This window comes from Anser anser (assembly GCF_964211835.1).
Source record: "Anser anser genome assembly, chromosome: 1".
NCBI classification, from domain to species: Eukaryota; Metazoa; Chordata; class Aves; order Anseriformes; family Anatidae; genus Anser; species Anser anser.
Genome location: NC_139720.1, coordinates 33,635,287 through 33,661,646, shown reverse-complemented (window position 1 = coordinate 33,661,646; position 26,360 = coordinate 33,635,287). Strand labels below are relative to the sequence as shown.

The following is a 26,360-nucleotide window of genomic DNA, read 5'->3' as shown; positions in this document are numbered from 1 at the left end:
TGTCTGGGACTAGCACTGTCTCTTTTCATGAATATTGATTCACTTAAAGAAACAAACAAATTATGTTGTATTGCTGTCCTAAGGGAGTATGTACAATTTTTAAGTAAATAGGATAAAATATGAATGCGGCCCAGGAAGCTACTCCCATTTCCCTCTATAATGGAAATGTTGATATGTAGTGTGTTTTCTCATAGACCACTAAAGGGTTATGAGACAGATGCCAAAATTGACATTCACCTTTTACCTCAGGGTCACCGAAAGGTGTTCAGTCTTCTCCACTGTGTATTCCAAGTGACCTTTTTGTTACAATCTCCCCATTTGTGACACCATTCATTGTAAGCCACCTATTGCAAGGGAAAGAAAATAGTAAATATGAAAATTGGCTTTTTTTTTTTTTTCTCAAAGGTGTACCTGTCTTGTTATTTGTTTTCTCAGGCTCTCGTTCTGCTCCTAAGGCCTTGAGCCTGCATGCTCTGAAGTAATTTGAAGTCATCAGTTCTAATTTTCCCCATAAAACTGATGGAGGTGAGGGGGTATCTGCTGCAAGTGACTGCAGCAGCAGCTGTGCTCATCCGACTGCTGCTAGCTAGAACATTTTCACAGGCATGCATTAGATCAGTAGCCCCGTGGGGGGGCAGTGGGAGTGAATCAGCATGAACCCCTTCGCTTTGGCAGGGAGGAAGCTCTGGTGCGGTTGCCCCAGGGATGTGAGGAGGCAGATACCCGTAGGATCCTCTCCGGGAACCTCCCACGCCCCACGGAGCCCGTGGAGGAGATACAGGCTGCATCCTCCTGGCCCCCTTGGGAGGGAGCAGCAGAGGAATTTTCCTCCCGGAGCAGGCATCCCTGCACATGGACACCGCGTGCCTCTGCGCAGCTCTTCTGGGGCTCGTGCAAGCACTGACGGTTGCAGGATCGGTGCCATGAGAGGCAGCACAAAAAGGATCCGAGGGAATGCGAAACCTCTCCGCTCCAATCCTCCTTACCCTTGGGACTGACAAGATTTTGCCTTTTATATGTGCACTTGGTTTTCTAACCTCTTCCCTGCCTGGGCAAGACCAGGGTTTTAATTTTGGCCATTTCTTTTTTACGCCAATAGTGCTTGTCTGTTTGCTGTGTTCTCGAAAGTGTTGCAGTTATGACTATATTTACATTGCAGAATTACAGAAAAGAGGTGTTTTTCTTCCCCTAAAAGGTCACTGTGGTTGGGCTCTGTGGTGTATCTAGCTGAAAGGAAAACAGACCTTCAACTGTAAGCCTTGCCTTTCACTTCCTACCTGGCTGCAGTCCGTGAGCGGTACAGAAGTTGCAGTCTGTGCTCGCAGGAGCAGAGTAAGCTCTGTGTCGCAGAAGCTGTGCATGTGCCCGGCTTGAAAACCCCACTCCTAACCTGCAGGGAGGTGGGAGAGTGTCTTCTTTCTCCTGGTGGGAATTCAGGCGCTGAGAGATGGTCTCGCCCCAGAAGGACGCCCTGGGGGGAGCGTAGGCGTTTCGCTCTCAGGAAGAGGAGGTTTTACCACAGTTTTGATCTACACGTGCCCACCGAGTTCCTCTTAAGGACTTCGGTTTAAGAGCTATTATGTTTTTCTGTCAGCTTTCTAAGATTAGCAGACAGAAAGAAAACTCGAGCTGTTCTAAAACAGAGGGTAGCGAGCGTGTTTCTGTGGCGCATTTCACAGCCGCCTCCCTGGGTTGCTGTTCCTAGATATTCAAAAGGCACAAAGCAAGCATGTAGGTCCCCCGGCAACTTGCTTTTCCCATCCGTTACCACTATTTAATCAGAGTGCAAAGGAAGCATTTTTGCAGGAGGGCTTATTAAAGCATCGCCAGTGCCTCCCTGCCAGGCACCCCCGGCGATCTCTCTCGGCCATGCCGGGAGCGCAGGGCCGGCGCGGGGCCGAGCCGCGGGCACTGCCGAGGAGGGGCGGCAGGTTCAAGAGAAGAAAAAAACAGAAGGGCAGCCCTCCGAGGAGAGAGGAGCTGCCCGGGGGTTTGAGTGCAAATGTCAAAATGTCCCGCTGAGAGCTGACCTCAGCCGGGCTTTGTTCTTGTTTGAGAACAGAGGCACTGCTTTGTGCTGGGAGTTTATTTGCTGTTTAGACCAATTTAGCTCAACCTTGTAATTTATATTAAACTCAGCCGTTGCGGTGCATGTGGTTATTTTTATATCATTTGAAACTTTAAAACAAGCCCACAGAACTGATTAGAAGTAGCTTATTTCACTTTACCTATTTATTTATATATATATATATGTAAGCAAGCTTTTGTGCGTGTCTCACTGTTGTCTTTCCTACAGTGAAAATTACCTTAGACTTAGGCATGTGCTGTCTTGAATTAGGATGCATTCCTAAATCAGGCCTCCAAAGGATTAGTCTGGAATAATGGGATCATTAGGATTTGGTTCAAAGTGCTGTTTTAACTCAAGAATGTTTCATTCCATACTCTTTTGTTTACAGATAAATCACTTGTTGTTCAAGAAGGCTGTTGTTAAGCAATGATTTTTTGTGAATGAATTGCCTGCTTGCCGGAACACTTACCTTATTGTCTTTTCCATAGACAATGTGCAGTCAGATCTGCTTCACAAGTACCAGAGCAAAGATGACATCCTCATCCTGACAGTGCGCTTGGCTGTGATTGTTGCAGTTATACTCACAGTGCCAGTGCTGTTTTTCACTGTAAGTAAAAGTCTCCACGTGGTTTGGAAGCAGGTAATGTCTGTATACGCTGGATTTTTTAAAAACACAGCTTGGTCATTTCCAAGTCAGTAATGCTGCAGCTACAAAACAAGAAATTGAGTTTGGATCAGTCTTTTGCCACACCAGATTCCCAGTAATTTCTGGAGAACTTCTCCCTGCAGGAAATAAATGATTCACTTTTGGTCTTAAATCAGTTTTAAATTGAACCCACAAGGGCCTTCTCTTCCTTCACATGTTTTCACTGGAGCAGACTCAGAAGTGAAGTTCATTTTTAGGCGCAGAAGGACCCCAAAAGGCATGCTAGAAAGAGAGGAATAGCCTACTATGGATGTATGTAAACACACAGTTGTGGAATATCAAATTAATTGCAAGGATTGTTTCAAAGGGTATTTTGTCAGAGTCCCCACAATTTCTGTCAGATCCGTGTAGAGCCTATTGTCACATGAAGAACCAGTTGAAATAATTACAGGGAGCTTTGAACTGGCTGATAGACCATTCCTGACATCAAACTCTCTCTCTTCCTACAGGTACGTTCATCATTATTTGAGCTGGCGAGAAAAACAAAATTTGACTTATGCCGTCATGTTGTGGTTACTTTTGTCCTTTTGGTTATCATCAACCTGTTAGTCATTTTTATCCCAACCATGAAGGATATTTTTGGAGTCGTAGGTACAGTGTCCTGGCTTTGTACTGCTAATACAAAACTGCTGCTAATCAGCAGCATAATAATTATGGTGTTGGCAACTAACAAAACTCATTCATTTGAATTTTGCAGGTGTCACTTCTGCCAATATGCTGATTTTCATTCTTCCTTCATCATTGTATTTAAAAATTACACATCAGGATGGAGCAAAACTGACTCAGAGGATTTGGGTATGTGTTCTTTTCCGGTCAATGTGTTTGTCTTACCATTTCTTAAAATGGGCTAGACAGAAAACCTACCTAATCTCAACATTTGCATGAGCTGCTTCTCCTGACTTTTCCATCTTGCTTCCATCAGCTGGCAGCCTCGCTTTCCCTTTTTCACTTGCCCTGTGTGTCTCCTGGGGCAAGGGCCCCCTGTGCTCCCCGACCCTTCTCTTTAGAGCTGGGGACACTTCCTTCCAGGGGAGCAGCAGCTCTGCAAGCAGCCGTGGCTTTGGCCAGGGCATGGGTGCCCCTGCAGCTGCCCTTGGCAGCCCTTTCAGCCCAGCGAGCTTTCCGCGTTTCAGTGTGCCAGTTCAGAAGGCACACAGCACACTCTGTCTTCAGGCTTTGAGAAGAGCAGAGCTGATAGGTCCTAAAGATGGACTCATTTATTCCTTTTTAGGGATGATCAGCATTTAAGAAACGAATTGAAATGGGGAAAAAATAAAGTGGTTTTGGTTTCAGCCAGTAATTTTTAATGACACTAATCTGTTAGTTATCTATGAGTCTTGTCTTCCCCAGAAGTGCTATCTCATTTTAGCCCATAGCTTTGATACATCACCTTGTAAATCTCCTTAAGAAGGAAAGTTAACACACTTGAATTAATTGTCTTTTCTTTTAGTTCATTAATTTTCTCTCCTTTTTCTTCCAGGCTTCTCTTTTCTTGGCACTGGGGATAATGTTTTCCCTAGTGAGCATCCCTTTGGTAATCTATGACTGGGTACAGTCAGGAGGCAGTGCCGAAGGCCACTGAAGCTGACCTTCTGAAAAGGAGACATCCCTGTTTGCTACACACCAAAATCGCAACCATCCGTTCTGTTATCTATTCCACCTTTTGTGAGTTTACTCAAATCAAATCCAAATAATGATTTTCCAGTACTGAAAATACTGTTATGGGTGTATTTTCTTGCAGAAAACAGACCCATTTTTCCAACAGGCATATCACTCTGTCCCATGATACTGAGTTACCAGATCAGCGTTAAGTCTGTGTTAATTGTTGAGAGACTATATAGAGCGTTGCTCATAGGAACTCATCACAATTAGTTTGTTTTTCCGCTTCCACCCATGAACTGCATTGTTCTGTTATTATTCTTAGCCCTTGAACCATAAGCTCTGCTCCTTTAAAGCAGCAGCATTTGTTGTTATCAATCCCAGCTGGAGTGATTGTCCCAAATGTCATCAGTTCACACCCTTTCCCTTTGCCTTTTAACCAAAACTCTGCTCTTGAATTGTACGCATTCGGTTTGTTTGTTTGTTTGTTCTGTTGCTGTTTTGTGCACCATTTGCCTCACCAAGTGTAGCATTCTTGGTACGGACAGAAAAAGCACCATGAGTGTAAATGAGCATTGTGTAAACCTAGGTCCTAAATCTGGTGCTTCTCTCTGTAACGTTGTGGTGGAGGAGCCAGCCCTAGTCTCGGCTCTTCTGTTGCTTTGGGGAGCAGACCTCTGTGTGTGTGTGTGTGTGTGTTTTTGCAAAGGGGTGCAGGGAGCAGGAGAGGGACAATCACCACCAGCCACCATTCCCCTGCTACATTTCAGTTTGAACCTGGCCACCAGTAGACTTGACAGCCAGCAGTGAGTACTTGAACCTGACCAGAAGCAGACGCTCAGAGATATCCGTAGGAAATCTGCATTTTCTTCAGCATTAATCTGTCTGCTAATGCCCTGTTCTTCTCAGAAATGGCAAGCTCCAGTTTTATCAAAACCTACACGTTTAATCATACCTCATGCCTTCTGCATTCTTGGATTCATCTGTACACACCTAAGGTTGGCCTTGTAGAGGCCGGCTCCTCTCTTGTGTCTCATCCTCCTCCCACTGAAGTCAGCAGGGTTTCTGACAGCAGCGGGAGCAGGATCTGACTCACCCTACTCAACTACTGGATATCTAATGGAAATTGAAATCTGTAACATTTATTTCAACAAACATAAACACTTTATATATTTGAAATGTTTTATTTACATTTCACATCAATTCTCCATAGCAATTCCAGAAAATACATTAAATTACTACTGGCAGAAACATTGTAACTTGCATCTGTTGTCCACAGAATAAGCATTTGCCTAATGCCTTATAGCTGGTGTAGAGAACTACTTGTAGAGATTCAAATGCTAAGCAGGTGATTGTTGACCATTCTCAGCAGACATCTATTAGTGTACTGCCAGCAGCATAAATGTGAGCTGAAAAGTGTCTTCAGTTTTGCTCTTGAGATGAACCAGGCTCCCTCTGAAAAAAACTATGGCTAAGGGGAGCCCTAGATCGCATGCAAGGGCTGCGTAATGCCCTCTGCGTGTTTGAGATGTACCTGTCAGTATGCAGTGACCCTCTCGTTCCCTGTGGCTGGTTCATTGCTGACTCCCATTGTAGCTGTGGAGGGAGCCTGTCATTAGCAGCACCGCCTGTGGGTAATCTGTCATTGCAGCTTGTTCTTTTTAAGGCCGGGGGTGGAGAATTCAGGATCTTGGGATTTCTGTGAGCTATTGAATTGCCTCAGTTGCCACTGCCTTATCCTACATGGCTTGAAGCTGCTGAGAGTTGAGACTGCAGAGCACTTCTCAGGACTTTAGGAGTTGGTTTCTAAGGGTGACATACAGAGAGGTTAGTTTGGGGCCTTACCTGGAATTTAGGAACTGACATGCAGAGAGGTCCTCTGAGCAGCCTGGCAGCAGAAAGTCCCCTCCCTTCTAGCAAAGACCTGCCGGCCTACGTTGTGGGGCTCCTTCAGCCTCTCCTGACCTGCCAGACTTTTATTCCCAGCAATATAGGCTTCCAGCAAGGTCTCCAGCATGATATCCTTCCTCCCATGCAGCCTAGGGCTTAAAACACGAACAGCTGAGCTAGATGGGATCAGGCAGGCTGAGGGTCAGCTGCTTGTGCTTTTCAGCAAGCGGCCTCAAATGCCCGTGCCTGTGACAGCACAGCTCACCAGTTCTCTCTGCACCTCCCCTTTATGTGACCTCTACTGCCTTAGGTGGGCCCTCATTCACAGAAGTCCATACTGTAGGCTACAAGTCCAGGTGTTAGTGAAACTGTAGAGAGAAGAACCTGTGCTTGCTGTCTCCTCTCAGCTCATTCTAGGTATTTTCCCAGCTCAGGACGTCGTTTGGGGTTTCCCTTTCACAGCACCCAGCTCTCCCTGGTAGCTAAAGCAGGAGCCTGGCGTCTAGCTGCTTTCTGAATCAGAAAGACTTCTTACCAAGGCCTGTAGAGGCAGGGCAAGGGGCAACGCTTTTAAACTGGAAAAGGGTAGATTTAGAATGGGTGTAAGGAAGAAGCTGTTCATGGTGAGAGTGGTACGGCACTGGAACAGGTTGCCCAGAGAAGCTGTGGATGCCCCATCTCCGGAGGTGTTCAAGGCCGGGCTGGATGGGGCTTTGAGCAACCTGGTCTGGTGGAAGGGGTTGGAACTAAGTAGTCTTTAAGGTCCCTTCTAACCCAAACCAGTCTATGATCAGCTTGCTGGGATCACATGTCAGGATTCAAGGCACCTTATAATCTCTCTGGATCTCATCCCAAAAAACCTAGCTGAGACCTGAGAATACTGTACAGTGTTATCCTCAAAACACTCCAGGGCTCTTCTGCTTTCCTTCCCCCTTTATCCTCCTACTACTGATTTTTGAGCGGTGACTCTCTGTGCACTGGGGGGTTGTAAAAGAGGAGATCCTGGGAGTGATTTTCAAATACCCAGGTAGGAGCTAGAGGTCTGATCTGCTGCATGGGGTCCCAGAAAGGTCACAACTATGACATCTGCCCCCTCTCCATATTATGTAGTCTCGTGTTTCAAATACTGACCATTGACTTTTGACACCCAGCTACCCTGGACTTGAAGGGCTGTTGGGTGGCTGATTGCTCTTTGCATCTTCCCTATTCTCCTCCATCACAATCCTTCTCCCTCCCCTTTGCTCTTCTGCCTTCTTCTTTTTCCCAGTTTATATGTGTACTGGAGTTTTACTGGATAAATAGGGAGAAGGATGAGCTGGGTGTGTGCACAGAATGAAATTACCCAAGGTACTGGACCATCAAAGCATATCTTAGATACTGAGAGACAGATACCTGAAATATTGTGTCTTTAAATAGGCTTTGTTTCTGGGTCTGTGAAAAAAAAATTTTAAAAAAAAAAGAAAAAAAAAAAGAGGGAATTTTGCTTAGGCTGATTTACTGGCATCATATTTATAGATATTTATGGAAAGGAATCATGTGTTTATTGATGTCTGTGGTAATGAACGTGAAATAACGTGCTTTTTGTTTTCTCATCAGGTTTATACATTCTTAACAGAATGCAATAGACCCTGCTGTAACTGTCAACATCAGTGATGGATGACAATATTTGTATGAGGTTATCTGTAAAATGTACTGCTGTTATTCAGTTCATTTGGAATAGTGAACTTGTAGCCAACAATGTACGAGTCCCACATTTTAGCTAGGATTTTAAGAGCACAGTGAAATGCTGTAGGAGTTTCTCTGTTGTTAAATTAATAGGATCCAGAGTACCGTATCTACTTAGTAGGTGGTAGCATGCTTTCTTTTCATAGAGAGTTTATCACTCTCGTGAGCACTGCAAATTTCATAGACTAGATGAAAAATTGCTCCTAATAACTGCAACAAAGTAATTTAAACTTCTTTTTTGCGTAATAGCAACAATCGAGTGGTGAAGGACAAGGAAAGACTAAATAGAAGCAGGGGCTCCCGGTAAGATTGCAGGAGCTAATCTTACACTGAAAAGACAGCCTTGCTGCCTCTCCTAGTCCACAGCACATTGCAAAGAAAATAGTCTTGAGCTTAAACCACCCTTACGGTTGCAGAATACAGCTGCCCTTCTCTGGCCAGCAGCAAGCATGCCTAGTAAGTAAAGCACAGTGGATTGTTATCTGGGAGCAGTGTGTTGGGAGCTGTGATCTCTCTGGGTGATGCTTGCTCCTGGTCAGAGGGCTAATGCCAAATCTGTGCGCCAGCACAGACCTTTCGTAGGGCTGACACGGACCCAAGCAGTGCCCATCCCCTGTGTGGGGCTGCAGGGGAAAGGCCGGTCCCATCCTGTGAGGGCAGGGACACCCACCCCTTCCTGAGGGCTGCTGTCCTGAGCCTCACAGAGATCCATAGCTTGTGCTCCCCTTGGAACAGGTCATATCTGCAAATGCAGCTTGGGTGATAGATGGGTTTTGTCTGTACATCTGCCTTACAATGCACAAGCGCCACAGCTCTCTCCGATATTGAGTATTAACAATAACAATTAATGGTATCTCTAGTTCATTGTTAAATTTACACGTTTCTTTGCTTGAGCCTTACATTAAGGCTAAAGAGCATCTTGGTCAAAACAAAACTTTCCATGTGGTGTTGTCCCACCTCCAGTCCTACCGTCCCACCCTGGTGCCTTTATGAGGGAGGCACAGCCGAATGTAGTCAGGTCCATCAGCGGTTCCACAAGATGGCTTTATCGCTTGGTGCCAGGGCGCTCGCTTAAACAGTTCCCCAGAGCACTTGGCATCAGGAAAATCCTTATTTCCTATAACTTACACAAAGAATGTTTTATTTGTATCTAATGTAAGGATTTCTGTAACAAACTGTGAAAAAAAAAAGATAATTAATAAAAAGTACAGGGCTGGAAAGGTCTAGAATTCACAAACTGTACACATGCCTATGTTTCTGAAGACAAATCTATGCAGTTGTGTTGTATTGTAGGAAATTTCATTTTTATGTATATATATATATTGTAAATAAATAGGATGCTGTATATTTTTGCAGTTGTTTATGCCCTATTATATAGAAGTGTTGAGATAGGCTCTGCATATTAAGAATAATTTTAATAGATATACAAATACTTTAGCTTCAGACTTAGCAAAATGTATATCCTTTCCTTTCTCCCAAGAGTTCAGAATTTGAATCCCAAACTTGAAATTATAATTACATTGCTAATGTAACAACAAGAAAGAAAGAAAGAAAGAGAGAGAGAGAGAGAGAAAGAGAGAAAGAAAGAAAGAGAAAGAAAGAGAGAAAGAAAGAGAAAGACCCAATGAAATTGCTAGGAATAATTCCAGCACAGGTCTCCCTGTTTTCTCCATGGCAAGTTATCCAGTCTTACTACTGGGTAGGATATCTCCCTGCATAAAGTGCCCATTTGGTACCCAGGTACCCGTTCCTCAGCCGAGGCCGGGTGGCAGCAACATGCTGAAATGGACTTGCGCAGAAAGCGGAGCAAGGTGCAGCCAGCAGCCTGCGCCATGCATTAAGCCACGTTGGGTTTCAGGCCTGTATATCGTTCTGCAGAAGGTAACTAGTACAGATAGAAGTCAGACCAGGACTTCTGTACTTCTTTTTCAGCCAGCTGAAATGTAGATCAGAAAAAACAAAGTATCACGTGCCGGGGGTAGGTGACAACCAGAGCGATTTGTTCTGTTTGTAGCCCGCTCCCTGCAGCTCCCCTGCTGCAGAGCCCTGTGGCTGCTCCTCCAAGACAGACCCAGGCATGCAGCTATTGTGTGCCCACAACACTAGCATCTCCTGTGCTGGGAGAGCACCCCCCCCCCACCAGGGACAGCTTGTACATCCCTTCTATGATCAGGCAGACGCCAGCATTTTGGTCACAGGATGGCTGCGTGTCCAGGGTGGGTTCGATGGAAGGGGACAGATGTGTAAGCCCCGAGGGTGCCTCTGTGGGAGTGCAGCCTCGGCGCTGCAGGCGAGTGCTGTCGACAGTTTTGCGTAGAGTTTCTCACTGGTAAAGCGCAGAAGTGCTTTTTTTCAGGACTGATTAAAAATGGAGGTTGAGAAATGCATCTAAAAATAATCGTATGTTTTTTGTGTTTAATTTATGGTCTTGGATGAAAATGAAACTTGAAATAACATTTGCTTTAACCATGAGCACAAATTTGAGGAAAAATTTATATGCAGTCACTTCTATGGAGCTTTTCAAATTAATACAAGTGTACGTTTTGTTTTCAGTGTTACAGCCAACAAAATATAATCTGTAAAGGTATTTTTCCACAAGACTTGAACTTTAACTTGTTTATAGAAAGCTGTTTTTAGCATCCCAAGGTATGTTAAGGCTTACCCAGATCCAGTATAAACAATACTGTTTGAATGATGTACACTTGATATGAGCTCATCTCTAATAGATTGTTCAAGTGAGTGAATGGTAATATTTTGCTCCTGCTACCATCACCATACTTTGTGCTGTTCATATTCGAATAAAAGATGCAGTTTTTCAGTTTCTGTGTGTAAATAAAGAAAAAAAATGTATTAAGTTCTATAATCTCTGTTACCTCTATAGTTTTTAAACATTAAAATTGTGATCTAAACTAATGCCTTGGGCTGTACTCATTCTTTCAAAGCGATGAATATATATCATTTTAATCCCTTAAACAGGGTGTGTTCCCAACTCTTATGCAAGTGCTTTCACTGACCTCAGGGCAAGCAGCTCTGCAAAGCCAGCTGTATTAGATTCAGTGCAATATATAGAGCAAAACATCAATACAAGGCTGTGGAGCATCAACAGAACATTTCTATTACAGCTTTAGAGAGACTTGAAGCCAGGCATACAGTCACCACAGATCAGGGTTGTTGAAGATGACAGAATTTGTCAAGTCCAGCGCTTGCTTCTGACCACTCCCTGAAGGCTGTCTGAGCGCTTGCCAGGCTGTTTTGGTGTAAAGTCAGACCGTTTAGCTTTAAGGGCTGCTGTAGTTGGGTTTCAGCTCAGATGCTAAACTAGTGCCTGAACTGGATAAACCCCTGCTGTACCTTCTCTGCTACTGAGGCAGAAACTTGCAGCGGATGGATGAGGAGGATATCTGAGGACAGCGATGTCTTATACATTCCAGGCTGGATCTGCTGAAGTGCCTCTGTCAAAGCCTTAGCGGGTCTGGAAAATGTTAACTTTTTGCCTTTGACTGCTTATTTTAATAGTTCTCGTGTTGTAGTGACCACTTAAAAGAAGAGCCCTTGGCTGGAGTCCTAGCCGCAAGACAGCTGGCTTGGCTGAAGCAAGGGAGGGAACAGCCTGTGGTGCCGGGCCCCTCTGCAGGACACGCAGTGGGAGGGTTTGGGGACCAGGCAGAGGCTTGCCGAGGGAAATGTCTTGAAGCTATGCTGGGAGCAGAGGTGCACTCACCTGGTCCAGTAGGCTGACCCCTTTGGACATACCATTTGCTCTCAGTTCTCTACCCATAATCACCTCAGAGCCATACCTTAAACCACAGGAGCGTGGGTTGCGGAGTGGAGGAAGAAAGAAGAGAAGTTGAATTTCTTTTCTTCCTTCCTTGCGGAGATGAGCACAGGCATCTGTCACCTTCTGCAGCGCAATTTGACAGCTTCACCTCAAATTCACCTAAAACCACAGAGCCAAAGGAAGAACACCAGCCGCCTTTCCAGCCGCAGACTTCTACCTTTGGCTTGGCTTGGTCTTCCTGCGTCCCCGTGGCTGGCCAGATCTCTGAGTTCGTCTGACTTCTCCCTACTTGAGGGTGAAAAAAGGGAAATTACCTTTTCCTTGGGCAAGGGATGCAGCCTTGTCTAAGGGAAGAGACCCCTCCCACATTTGGTAGAAATGAGATCTTAATTTGACTTCAGTTATGTGAAATTGCAGCTAGTCTTCAGGCTGAAGCTCAAATTCAGGCCCCTGTTAAGATGTCTCATTCCCCGCTGTGCCCAGAGCTGGAACTAAGTGCTCACACCGGCTTTACAAAGTGTGGAGGCAGCAGAGATGCTTCCCTTACCTACTCACAAACCCACGGCAGACCGAACGTGGGCTTCACTGTAGTTGTTGGGCCCCACAGGGCAGCAGCACCACTTGCTTTGTGTTTGGCTGTGCTCACAGGCCCTGGCTGAAGTAAGCCCCGCTGCCTGTTACCGGTGCTGTTAGACACAAGTTCTTGGGCAGCCTGGCATCTGTCTTTTGCAAATATTATGTGCCATGCATTTCTCTTTCAACTGACTATTACAGAAAATGAAGTCTCTGTGCATTATACTGCTAAATGCCACGGATTTGGCAAGGGGGAGTGCTATTGGCTTAGCGTGCCTCAGCCTTGCCATGGCTTACTGCTTTGAAAACATGAGGTTATTGGGATTCTTGGAAAAAGGTGTAGTTCGCCTGAAGTTTAGACAATAGGGCTAGGAAAGTAAACTGTGATGGTTGGGGTGCGTGTCCCTGGGCGTAAGCCAGCCTGTCAGTGAGCCCATCTGCAGAGCCAAGCCACCCCGCAGCGGTGATGGCACTGCCTGCCCGGCTGCCACCCACCTCCACGTCCATGGGGTGCAGACACAGGCCCGGCCCCAAAGGCCCTCCTGCCCCAGAGGAACAGAGACAGAAGATACCCGGGGCCAAGAGCCACGTCCCCTCCTCAGAAGCCTCATGTCCTCTTCTCAGAGGTGGCCGCAGCTCCAGCCCCCCTCCCCTGCCTGTCGTGGCCCTTTGGCAGTGCACTTGCCTCATTGCTGGCAAGCTCTGCTGCCAGCTGTGAAAAGCTGGTGATGTTTGGCTGGTTTTTGGTGGAGAGCATTACTTCAGGCTGTACTCTGTGAAAGCACCAGGCACTGACCGTGCTCATGACAGGCTCCTGTGAGCTCTTCCTGCACACCTCTGGGTTCCTGCCGTCAGGTAATATCCTAAAAGCAACTCTTCTCAAAATGTGTTGATTTTCCAGCAGGGCTCACTTTGTGTAAGCTTTGAAAAAGCTGGAGCAAATTGCTAAGGCAGGTTGCATTGGCTGGTGGAAAGATGTAGACCAATCCTAACAGCCAGGGAAGGATTTGGGGTTACTGCTGGATGTCCCCAGGGGTGATGTGATGCAAGTCATTCGTCACTTTGCCTCAACCAGTAAGTCAGTGACCTCCCATCTTGCTGACTGGGCACACACAGGTGTAACACACGCACAAGCACACCATGTTTCTGACCACCCAATCTGCCACAGGCAGAACAAAACAGTGTGTGAAAGAACACACGTGATGAATTTAACCACACTTTGAGGCCACCTGAAGGTGCTCAGATACCACCATGGTGAACGTTAGGCATAAAGCAGCCAAGGGATTGCTCAGGCTGTAGCCACAGGCCTGCCCTGTCCCATTACCACCTATTGCAGACTGGCCCTGCAGCTCAGGCGGAGCTGCTGCCACCTTGCCTCACCCAGGACAGCCTCAAGTTGTGCCTGGGCAGGTTTAGATTGGATATCAAAAAGAATTTCTTCACAAAGAGGGTAGTCAAGCATTGGAATGGGATGCCCAGGGAAGTGGTGGAGTCCACATCCCTGGAAGTATTTAGGAGGTGTGTGGACATGGCACTAAGGGACATGGTTTAGTGATGGGACTCAGTAGGTCAGGTTTGATGGACTGATGACCTTGAAGGTCTTCTCTGACCTAGATGTTTCTGTGACAGCTTGAGTTGCTCAACCCTTCCCTTTGCAGCTTCTCTTTAGCCACACAGCATTGTATGGCAACAAGCTTTTTGCAGAGGTGTTTGGCAGCAATTGCAGAGATGAAAGCTACGTACTAGTCGCAGGAGCATCAGATGCAGTTTCCCCTCTGCTCTCCAGCTGAAGACAGCCAGAAGAGCATGGTCAGGGGCTCCATGCAGACACACACCCTTCCAGCTCTGCTCCTGAGACCTGCAATAACCAGACCTGTTCCACACCACAGGTACAGTGTTAGTTCTGGGGTCTCACCACAGTCTTCGACACGTGTGTGCCCATGCAGGATGCGGTACAACCTAGCAAGACCAGCCTCTTGTCAGCAGAGCTGGACATTTTTCTCCAAAATGCTCCATCAGACTGCGTTCGCCTCCGATGTGCTGCCTCATCCTTCTCCCTGTGTTTCTATGGAAACTGCTCTCACCTCCGCTCACTGCTGCTCACGCGGCCATCAGCAACCCACCCTGTGCTTTGGGGGCTGCAGAGGAGCTGGTGAGCATCTGATGAGGACGTGTCCACGCAGGTGGGCTCTCCAAAGGCTCACGTGGAGGGTGCTTGTCCCTGCTGCACTGCAGCACACACAGATAATTTGCTCCCTCTGTGGTCTTCTCCCACATCCACCACTATCACCACCACAGCATTGTGGCTGTCACCCAACCCCTTTCCATCCACAAGGAAGAGGTGGGAGGAGGACAAGGCAGGAGCCTCGTGCTGCCAAGTTTTCACACATGGCCTGGAGCACGGAGGGTCTGTTGGCCAAATGTCTCCCCAGCCTCCGGGACCAGCTCTGCGGAGCTCCAGCCACGCTCCTGGATGCTCAGCCCGCCACAGAAATGTGGCGAACATGGTGCTCAGCGGCTTTGCCGAAGGAGCCGAACATGTCAAGTATAAAAAAGTGTTGTTCTGCGCTGGGTAATTATAATGGAGCACAGCAGAGCTAGGTGCCAAGGTATTGGAAAGTGTTATGATAACAAAGAAAGTCATAAAGAGGGTGGAGAAATTTTTACGACGTGAGATCAGATTAATGACCTGTACAACGACTGCAGTAAAAACAGCAGCATACAGATGCTACAACATTTGTAGAACACATTTCTTGAAACCCTAACTAAAGCCTGTAATTTCCTTGGATGTAAAAAAAAAAAATAAATTATATGTTCTCTGACAAAAGCGGTTCTTGCACACTCTAAAGTCTCCTCAGGCTTTGTGCAGACAACAGCTCCCACTAGTATTTTTACATGAAAGCTTGGTCTCCTATTAATTTTCAGATACCGTTTGTAAATAATCAGAGAAGTACCAGATGCCGGGGAAACAACTTCCCTGCCATAACAAGGAATTATATATCTCTGGCAATTAGATCATCATAAAATAAAAGGAAAACAAGCATCAGTCTGCCATTCTTGCATTCAGTGGCATTTAAACAATGAAAGCAGTCTCTTTTACTACAGCTGGCAGCCTTCCAGCAGCACTTTGAAAAGGCAGTGTGGCCTCCGTGTAAATTGATAAACAATCTTGTTGAGCAACAGGCACAGGAACATTCAAGCCTTTGTTAAATTTTGACTCGAGTGGAGCACTAATTGGCATCTTTCCGGGCAGAACAAACAGGGTCAACCTCGTTGCTTTACACAGGCAGATTATTTTAACCAGAACACACAGCTAATGAAACAGAACTCAGGAATGGGGATGCTAAAAGATGCAGAAATTGTTTGATTTCTTAAAGAGTTCTGGTTGGGGGCAAAAAATCAAACTTGGTTGGTGAAAAAGCTTGAATAACCGAGGCCTAGGCGTGTTGGTGGGATTCAACACAGATCTAGGCTCACTACAAAAGCAGATGTTTCATCTTCACTTGGGTTGTTTGTTTCCTGCTGATCACTGACCATAACGTTCAGGACCAATACAATCCAGAGAGGGGATAATAGCCTCACCTCTGCTCTGGGCCAAGGATCAGAAATCTTTTGTACAGGGCTGCTAGGGCCCACCAAGATGCAGAGAAGTCTCTGGTGTGTGGGAAGTGTGCTCAGACACCTTCCTGCCAGCTAATTACCTCCTGCCGCCCGGTGCTCCTGCACATCTCTGCCTGCTCCAGAGTACACTGGGGCAAGCTCAGCTCTTCTCTGTTCCTCTTTGTGATGGAGCAGAGCACAAACCCTGCCAAGAAGAAAGTGCACCCCATCAAGCCTGCAACTCCCAGGCAGGCAGCTAAAGTACCAAGCAAATGGGGTGGCACTGCAGCTCACCAGGCAAACAAGTCAGCGACACTTTGACTTCTCTGAGGAAAATTTTACTAAAAAGGGAGATCAATTATAAATTAGTTCATTCAAGTAAGAACACGTCCATATTTACATTACAACCCTCTGTCAAACACAAGAGACCATTAGACCTATTTATTGCAGAAATAACCTATACTTCCTTTGAGGGCACCTGAACACCACTTAGGCTCAGGACTGTCATCTAAAAATGGACATTTTTTGATTTGGATATTTACAAACAGCCCAGATGCCAGTAAACAAAATAGGTCAAAACTAATAACCAGAAAAATAATCTTGCTACATGCTGTTTACCTTCCCACCTACCTCTGAGAAAACAGTGTGGTTAGCACAGCTGAGCAATGAAAACAACATCCACAAAAAGCAGGATTCATTGAAGCCAGCTCCGAGAGCTGTGCTTTTCACAAGGGGACAGACATGGCAAGGGCACTTACCCACAAGAAGAACCTGCAGTGCTTCTAACCCTGCTGTTTTGTAGAGGTGCGCCAAAGGAAGCACTGTCCCAACACACAGTCCATAATACCTCTGCTACCTTGCTGGGGAAGTACTAACTTTGGGATGTCCTGTGGCTCAAAGCTGCAAGAGCTCTCACGTGTCCTCACCACTGCCTCACCAGGTGCTGGATTCTGCACCTGGGAAGGGGTAACCCTGCTATATGTACAGACCGGGGGACGAGATATCAGTATTGCAGAAAGGGGTCTGGGGGTTTTGGTCAACAGCAAGCTGAACATGAGCCAACAGTGTGCCCTGGCAGCCAGGAGGGCCAACAATATCCTGGAGTGCATCAAGCACGGCATTGCTAGCTGGTCAAGGGAAGGGACTGTCACACCTCTGCTTTGCCCTGGTACAGCCTCACCTCAAGCACTGTGTGCAGTTTTGGGCACCACAGTAGAAGAAGTAGATAAAACTATCAGAGAGTGTCCAAAGGAGGGCTACAGAGATGGTGAAGGGTCTGGATGGGAGGATGTACAAGGAGTGGCTGAGGCCCCTTGGTTTGCTGAGCCCAGAGCAGAGCAGGCCAAGGGGAGGCCTCATGGCGGCCTGCAGCTCCCTCACGAGGGGAGCGGAGGGGCAGGCGCTGAGCTCTGCTCTCTGGGGACAGCGACAGGACCCAAGGGAACGGCATGGAGCTGGGACAGGGGAGGGTCAGGCTGGGTGTTAGGGAAAGGTTCTGCACCCAGAGGGTGGTCGGGCACTGGGACAGGCTCCTCAGGGCAGTGGTCACAGCACCGAGCCTGCTGGAGTCCAAGAAGCATTTGGACAATGCTCTCAGATACATGGTCTGATTTTGGGGTGGTCCATTGGGGACCCAGGAGTTGGACTAGATGATCCTTGTAGTTCCCTTCCAACTCGAGATATTCTATCAGGTGTAGAAGAATATCATTAAGCTGTATGACTTTCTTCTTGTGGCCTACACATGCAGGCTAATCCCTGACACAAATTACTTATCCAATGGAGAGGCAAATCAGCACGGACACCAGCATTTTAGCACTATCCCAGTAGGCTTTGCAGCAACACTGCATGCTGCAGAAAATGCATCTGCTCTTAATGCTGGTTAAACTAGGTCACCAGAAATATTTCTTCCTGCACTGTCATTTTGAATCTGAACATGCAGAAACTGCAGCGTACAAGTTCCTGCAGACCTGTGGAACAAAACCACCTTACCAGGAAGGAAACTAGAGGTTAGTACAATCCTCAGCACTACTCTCAGCATTTTTCATGGTGTTAGGTCTGGGATAAGATAGATATTGTTTTGCTTTGACAGATGAAAAAAAAAAAAATAGTCATACTACAACTCTCATATGTGCTTGTCATTTAGCAGCCCTGCTCCTGTTACTTGTTACGGCCTTAACAAGTCTGCAAGACAGTGGGTGCCTCCTGCTTTTTCTGTTTAAAGTCAGCAGATGGTGCTTTTAGAAGGACTGTCTTCCATCTCGGCTGCTTTAGAGCCAAAGGAGTTTGGTAGACCCTGTAAAAAGATGCTCCAGTGAGCTGTGAGCACTTGGGAAACCTAGAAGAGGAAAATGGTCCTTGCACACATAGCCTTAATACTGGCTGAAGGAAGGCCAGACTGACAGAGGGTCAGAAAGCTTTGCATTAAAATATAAGTCCCTTGATGAGTCACGCTTTCAGTTTCAGTAATGTGTTACCCTTTTATCTCAGCATTTCATACTGTTATTTCTCAGCACAGAATCTCAAAGTGCCTCCAGTGCACAGGCAGCAGAGATGGTGAAGTCTCTGCTCAAGTGTATTCTGCAGGGAGGCACAAAAGAAGCTGCAGAGGAAGAAAGCGCAGATGGGAGACCCAGCACTTCCTCAGAGCTGGCCAGGCAAGGGAAGCTGCTGCTCTGCATTTGGGCGCCCAGAGGAGGGCAGAGGAAGAGTGTAAGATAATTCAGTTTATTTATATCTCCCTTTTTGACACTTCTGTCATTTTCTGTCTGACTCAACGTCTGCCCTGTGGTTGGAATTTCAGTGTCAAACCCTGAACAATTTGAATGCATTTTAATAATATTAGTGGTAATAGTAATTTTATTATGAATAATACTGTAATAACTCAGGTAATGTGCATTGTGTTTATTCTTAAAATGTTCATTCCTGCTGCCTTTTTATTGAAAGTTATTCTTTTCTGAGCTTTTACAAAATAATTTATGCACTTCTCCCTGCCCCAGGCTGGTGTGACCACAGCTGGATTCCCGCTGGGGCAGTGCAGACCTGAGGCTCCGGCCACAGCCACGTGCAGGGGCCACATCTCACAGCAGACGGGACGGGCAGGGCTGGCTCCTCAGCCCCCAGCCCAGCTCTTGACTCATGTGAGAGCAGAAGCAACGCGCAGCATGTGCCAGGCCAGCTCACCAAACCACGACCAGGTGCACAGTGCTGGTGCTAGGGTGGGCAGTCCCTCTTGTCATCCACATCACTCTTTTCATGCCATAATAAAGCCAACAGTTTTCAGCCATTTCCTTCGTGCTTGTGAGGGACAGCCAACAGTCTGGCTCCTGTAATACCAAACAAAGTACAAGGGCAATGCGTTCACATCCATAGCCACCTGTGCTGCCCTTTTGCTTCTGCTGAGGTGCCCCCTACTTTTATCACCAGCGACTCATGCAAAGCTGCACACCACAACCTGCATGGCATCAAGAACAACAGCTACAGTGGAGGCTTTGCTCAAATGCTTCCATTTGACACGTGCACCGCTGGCATCCTGATATTAAAACAGTGATAATATAAAACAGAGATGTTCAACCTTCATGAGTCCTTTGGCACAGGTGAGATCTAACACAAATGAGATTCTAATAGCATCTGAGCAAATCCGTAATAAGTTTCAGTTCTGTATGGAAAATATTTCAACAAATGAGAAGTCCTACATCAGTTTTCTTGATATTTTACAGGATAAACATTGTCAGAAGTATTTTAAACTTTAGCCTGGTTGATTGGTAATACCCAGTGTGTTTTATAAACCTCATAAAAATCAAAGCCATCGGAAAGGGGTACTCTGGGGTGCTCATCAGCTAATCAGGGGAAGCCACAGATGGGTCTCAGTCCTAAGCATGCAGAAGTTAGCCAATATGGCTTTCTTGGTGTAGTGCCACAGCAAATGACAACACAAAACTGATACTAGGCAGAAGACCGTCAGAAGATCTGCAAACACCGTAAAGGAGTTGGCTCTCTCCAGTTGCCTTAGCTGTGCCTCCTGCAGTTTGTTATAACATCGTTCGCACATGGAAGCAGATGGTATGCTACGTATCAATTTACTATGCCTCTCTTTCACAGATTTTTTCGGTTCTGTCTGTGCATTTTTATTCAAAAGAGGACCATATGGTCCCTGTGAGGTAGTTTATAAATAATTGTATATTTACAGTAGCAATTGAAAGCAGAGTCACATGCTTACCTTCAGGAAGGCAGCTGAAAGTAGCTGGGTATTACAGGGTTTTGAACGATTTCCTCAGTACAGCACAGAGATAGGCAATGAATAATTAAACAGAAATTGATTTCACGTGGCCTTCCTGATTGCATTTGTTCTGCTACTGCTGCAAACCACTAGGTTCCTAATCAGAGCTGGTCGAAGAGAGACGGGGTCATGCGTGCTCTAATGGCATTGCCTCCATCCAGCTGGAACAACAGTCCCAGGCCCCTGCTCTGCCAGGGGCTGGATCAAGTTCTACAGTGACGGACAGCATAGGCAGGATGGTGCTCCACAACCAGGAGACTCTCCTTCGCCCTTGAAGTTTGCAGGGGCTGGTTTGAGCCTCTGGCTCAGCCCTTCCCCCAGGGGAGCTCTTCTCTGGGTGCAGGTGGCCAGAGGACAGCAGACGTGTAGTTAGCACCGTTCCCCCAAACACCCTGAGAGGCTCCTGCGAACAACCGGCTGCCTTCTGCTTGGGCTTCCTTCTTCCTCCCCACACGCTCAGTCACCATCTCTCCTTGCAATCTCAGTGCAGAGCAAATTTTCCTTCAGAAAGCAACTGTCTGAAGAAGCAAGACTGAATTTGCTGGCGTAAAACCCCAACCATTTTCAGTGCAGGGATGACTGAATCAAGGCATGTCCCTGCCCCCTGTGGATATTTTCAGCACTGCCCTTGCTTTCCACACAAAGAGTTGAAGACAAAACCACACCTCCCAGATGCCAAGGGAGGGTGTGCAGGGTCAGATTTCCCAGATGCCCAGTCTCCCAATTAGGGATAAACTGTCAGAAGAGCTCAGCTTCTACTTAGGTCTAACAAATAAGAGTAGATTTTTTAGAGGTGCCTCACGTTGATATTACTGGCCAGGATATGCCCATGAGACCTCTCTTTTGGAGACTTTAATATCTCTTTGTAAATCCTCTCTATTTATTTGTGGGTTTAACTGGGGATACAGGAATAAGCATGGTGCCCAGCCCTCCAGCTCCTCTGGTCACTGTATCCCTATTCTGCTTCATTCCCCTTCCCTCTGGCACTATGTTTTTGTGTGTGTAAGAATAAACATGGGACAAAAATGAAGATAAAATTGATTCAATCTCGGTGGCAAAGTTATAATTCTCTTTACTTTCCATTCTTTATCACTTGCTCTGCTGATCAGTAATGAGATTTTCTTTTCATCATGATCCTTGGGGTTGATGCCTTAGGAGAAGGCTGTGGGCTGTGATTTACAGAGCTGAGTGGCAGGATTAGGTGGGTTATGTAAGTAAGACAGCAAAATCAATCATGAACAAGATTTAGACTCATTCTGATGTTGTATTGAACCCTGCCCTCTCCCCTTCAGCTTGAGAAGAAAAAATGGCAGAGATCTGAAAAATAATTTGGGAAGTCACTTTCAGGCATTGTTCTTCCTACTTTTTTGAGCTTTACTATTAACTGCCAGATGCTGCTGAAATCTTTTGCTTCAGTTATGCAGCACTTTCATCAGTACCACACAGAGTAATGTGAGCTGATACGGGTCTCTCACGCGAGCATGAAAGAAAAGTCATATAATACACACACGCAGTCCCAGCTGATTCTTAAATCTACTCACAGGCTGTTCAGTGATAAATCAATCTGGACTTGACTGATATCTTTTGCACTGCTGGATGTAAGCGTTCTGCCCACTTTTGTTATTTAAAGAGTGAGAAAGAAGTTTTGCTTTTCATTGCTTTTTCTTTTATAGATTGACAAACAGACTTTTCACTGTAAAAGGGTTAGGTACAGATTAATGAGTTTGTATTATCAGGAGATGAATGTCTGACTCCAAAAAGATATTTAGGTACTTAATAACAAACATGGGCTTGCCCTAGATTTCAAAACTGAAATGCAAGAGATGTGTGCACGTGGCATTAAGGGACATGGTTTAGCGATGGGACTCAGTAGGTCGGGTTGATGGTTAGGCTTGATGATCATGAAGGTCTTTTCTACCCTGATGATTCTATGAAGATCTGGGTTTAAGTGACCATATCAGTAAAACTGGGAAACTTAATTACATACAAAGGGCTTTCAAATGCATAGAATTATCAGTCAAAAAAATAATAATAGAGATTACTTTTTGCTAATCTCTTTCATTAATAATGATTACATTGCTATTTGTGATGATGGCTCAAGCTCTTTTTCTCCTGATGAGACCCCATAAATATTCCAATGCAGTGCAGATATAAATACAGTGGACCTGTACTGTGCTTCTACAAAAGCTCCAGACAGTAAGAGCGATATAAAAGTGAGAACTGTAACTTTTTGTCTAAGCTGATTCACTGTGATAAAATGAGCAAGCAAAATACCTAACAATACTGAATTTCAATGGTGTTATTACTTCATATAATCTCTAAAATTATTGGTTTAGCAAGCATACTTTAAAAACATATCTGTTTCTAAATATACGGGGCAGCTAGTAAATATACAATTAGTAAATGTAAATAATATTTCACTGATTTCATCAAAGTAGCTTTAATTTATCTTAAATGACCATCTGATCCAATAGTATCTGTCCTCTGTTTTCAGCTTGACTCCAAAACTCTGCATTGTCCCTGCCATAGTAAAATGACAGCTTCCACAAAGGCAAGAAATTAATTGATTTCATATTTTAAACAAGTTATTGTTAGAATAAATGGAAGTCTCTTAACTCTTAACGACAGTGAGTCAGATGCATCTGACCTTTGTGGGTGGGACTTTATTGTGTCCTCTATGTTTAAGAAAGTACAGTATTGTAATATTATTCACCGCATACCAAGAGTTCCATCGAAGGCTGACAATCACAGGAAAAGGCACATCCTCATTTACAGTACTGCTGAAACGCTAAATATGTCCGGTCATATAAAGCCTGATCCTGTGAAGTTTTGGCATCGCCCCTCAATAGGAACTAACAACATCCCCGCTACTCCCTTTCCCTGAGGGACACTCATTGTGCTCACTCACGGCTCGCAGCCCTTTAGACCTCTCTCTAAAAAAAAAAAAAAAAAAATTGAAAAAAGATAACGGGAATGAGACTCCAGCAAAAACAATGTTGCTGCCTTAAAATGAAGTGTCTGGGGGGGGAGGAGAGGAAGGGGTGTGAATATGTGATTACCTCGAGGGGAAAGACAGAGATGGGCAATTTATGGCCTGCAGAAGGAGCGCGGTGCCTGCAGCACTGGAGGTGTTCAAGGCCAGGCTGGATGAGGCTCTGGGCAACCTGATGTGGTGGGTGGCATCCCTGCCCATGGCAGGGGGTTGGAAAAAGATGATCTTTAAGGTCCTTTCCAACCCAAGCCATTCTACGACTCTGCGATGCTATGAAGGTGCCGTGCTGCCACCTGCGGGCCCAGCCTCCAAACGGCGGCTCCGTACTGCTTGCTTGAGAACCAGCAGCCCTGGGAGGATTTTCCCCCAGTGAAGGTGGAAATTACCCCAAAAGAGCTGCTGCAGCCATCCTTTCCTGCTGGGAACAGGCGATGCTGCAGGACGGATGCTTCAAGGTCACAGAGGGTGGTGGTTGTAGAAACCGTCACAAGCGCATCCTTGGCTTGTGTCTTAAGTCCTGTGGAAATACTTTCCAGGTGGAAATTAGCCACGGTGTTCACGCACCAAGAAAATGAAAAAAAGTTTGCAAATCTTATGGTTTTGTTATAGCAGTTGGGTCTGTAGCTGGGGTCCCATGCCCACCGGCATCCAAGCCCCCCTGTTTACCATTGCAAAGCAGCGACCTAAATCCCTCCCCTGCTGAGAACCGGGCCTGCTATCCGTGTGAAGACCTGCTGCTCACTTCTGTCTGGGAGAGCACAAGCAGCAATATCTCTTCTCCTAAAGCCAGCAGCACCTTTTGGGATGTTTTGAGCTCCCTCTCCCCAAAACTGGCTCCACCATGTGGCTAGCTCAGTTACTCTGCAGCTGCTGTAACGCGAGCCGTGCAATTAGCTGCTTGGGGACTGCTTTGCAGGAGCTGCCCCAGAAAGGTTGACTGAAGGGGGTTTCCAAGTGCTCGACCTGACACCCATTTGGAGAAAAGGCCCTATTCAGGAGGATTTCGCATCTTTTCCCACAATTATCTAAGTAACTAAAGCTTGGGGAAATACGGGCAATTGTGGCTAGAATGCAAACAGTTTTTGTTTCTATGTAAAATTTTCAAGAATTATTCGCCAGTCCACAGACTATTGAAAAATCTGCATTTTCCCTCTAAAGATCATAAATATGCTTTACTAAAGCTAATTTAGAAATCCCCACACGCTGCTGCTCCAGGCAGCATTCCCCAGAGCCGGTGTGGCCACTTGCAAGCTGGCTGCCCGGAGCTCTCCTCCTGTCACTCGCAAGCCCAAGAGCTCAGCCAGCTCCAGGGCCACCTTGGGGACAGCCTCTCCAAGGAGCAAGTGGCGTGGCTTGGCAGCTGCAGGACTGCATATCTCTCCCCCCACAAATAAAGCACCCAGCAGCAAACAGCTGCCTTCTGATAAATTTATACCACCCCTAAAGTTGTTCCTCATCCGTTCCTGAAGTCCTTTTGGAGAGGCGGTCAGCAAGAGATTAATTGCTCTCACAGGCAGCAGTGCCCTCCAGGCCACCACGCCACCAGCCTCCCACGTGGGCTGGTATGTCGATGCTGTGACAAGGAAGATGACATCAAGGAAACATTGCTTTTACAGGGCTAGAAAATATTCAGACTATCCAACTTATTCTGGAGGAGTGGGCTGAACGCAGAGTGTCCAGCCTGCCTCTGCTGGAGACGTGCAGTCTTGGTGCTGGACCTCATTTTTGTTAAAAAGGTACAAAACGGTATTTGGAGTCTCTTTAGCACTTCCATTACGGGCTTTAAAGCAGCTGGAAGAGATTGGTAGGCAAAAATAATCACCCTTACACTACGTGCTTAAAATGTTCCCTTTGAGCAGTGTGCTCCAGTATTTGAAACACAAGGTCTGTCACACCTAGGGTATGGACTCTGCCACACATTTAATGTCAGATTGAGCAAGTCCCTACTGACTCCCCATAACAGCTTAGTGTTAGTAACAGCCACAAAACGTATAATGTGCTCCCTCAGCAGAAATGTGGCTTTCTGTTTTATTAAAACTTTGTAACATTTCCTTCTCACTAACCTGTGAGGATGGCATTTATACGATCTACTTAGCTCTCCAGCCTACAAATTTGGAAATTTATAAAGAATCTCATCTAATTTGATAGCCTTTTCTCTTCTTTTTTCTTTTCTTTTCTTTTCTTTTCTTTTCTTTTCTTTTCTTTTCTTTTCTTTTCTTTTCTTTTCTTTTCTTTTCTTTTCTTTTCTTTTCTTTTCTTTTCTTTTCTTTTCTTTTCTTTTCTTTTCTTTTCTTTTCTTTTCTTTTCTTTTCTTTTCTTTTCTTTTCTTTTCTTTTCTTTTTCTTTTCTTTTCTTTTCTTTTCTTTTTTTTCTTTTCTTTTCTTCTCTTCTCTTCTCTTCTCTTCTCTTCTCTTCTCTTCTCTTCTCTTCTCTTCTCTTCTCTTCTCTTTTCTTTTCTTTTCTTTCTTTCTTTTCTTTCTTTTCTTTTCTTTTCTTTTCTTTTCTTTTCTTTTCTTTTCTTTTCTTTTCTTTTCTTTTCTTTTCTTTTCTTTTCTTTTCTTTTCTTTTCTTTTCTTTTCTTTTCTTTTCTTTTCTTTTCTTTTCTTTTCTTTTCTTTTCTTTTCTTTTCTTTTCTTTTCTTTTCTTTTTTCTCTTCTTTTTTCTCTTCTCTTCTCCTTTCCTTTCCTTTCCTTTCCTTTCCTTTCCTTTCCTTTCCTTTCCTTTCCTTTCCTTTCCTTTCCTTTCCTTTCCTTTCCTTTCCTTTCCTTTCCTTTCCTTTCCTTTCCTTTCCTTTCCTTTCCTTTCCTTTCCTTTCCTTTCCTTTCCTTTCCTTTCCTTTCCTTTCCTTTCCTTTCCTTTCCTTTCCTTTCCTTTCCTTTCCTTTCCTTTCCTTTCCTTTCCTTTCCTTTCCTTCCCTTCCCTTCCCTTCCCTTCCCTTCCCTTCCCTTCCCTTCCCTTCCCTTCCCTTCCCTTCCCTTCCCTTCCCTTCCCTTCCCTTCCCTTCCCTTCCCTTCCCTTCCCTTCCCTTCCCTTCCCTTCCCTTCCCTTCCCTTCCCTTCCCTTCCCTTCCCTTCCCTTCCCTTCCCTTCCCTTCCCTTCCCTTCCCTTCCCTTCCCTTCCCTTCCCTTCCCTTCCCTTCCCTTCCCTTCCCTT

General features: G+C 45.7%; 1 protein-coding gene and 1 long non-coding RNA gene across 3 annotated transcripts in view; one reads left to right on the top strand and one right to left on the bottom strand.

Moving 5' to 3' along the window:
- The window catches only part of SLC38A1 (solute carrier family 38 member 1), a 38,790-nt gene extending 29,202 nt beyond the window's left edge, over positions 1–9,588 (top strand). The window contains exons 13-17 of one of the 2 annotated variants that reach the window (XR_014577447.1): positions 2,557–2,675; positions 3,224–3,365; positions 3,472–3,569; positions 4,255–4,439; positions 7,860–9,588. Coding sequence is in view for 1 of the 2 variants with exons in the window: in XM_083819373.1 (XP_083675499.1) it covers positions 2,557–2,675; positions 3,224–3,365; positions 3,472–3,569; positions 4,255–4,356 (461 nt within the window). In the remaining variant the exon portion in view is untranslated. Of the gene's footprint in view, positions 1–2,556; positions 2,676–3,223; positions 3,366–3,471; positions 3,570–4,254 lie in introns of both variants that reach the window. The other variant, XM_083819373.1, reaches the window with a different exon arrangement.
- LOC310891166 lies at positions 5,538–25,554 on the bottom strand. The gene is made up of 2 exons (XR_014577463.1): positions 20,156–25,554; positions 5,538–19,262 (listed from the first exon to the last, which is right to left on the bottom strand). It is a non-coding gene; the product is annotated as an uncharacterized lncRNA (long non-coding RNA).
- Between the last annotated feature and the right edge of the window lie 806 nt (positions 25,555–26,360).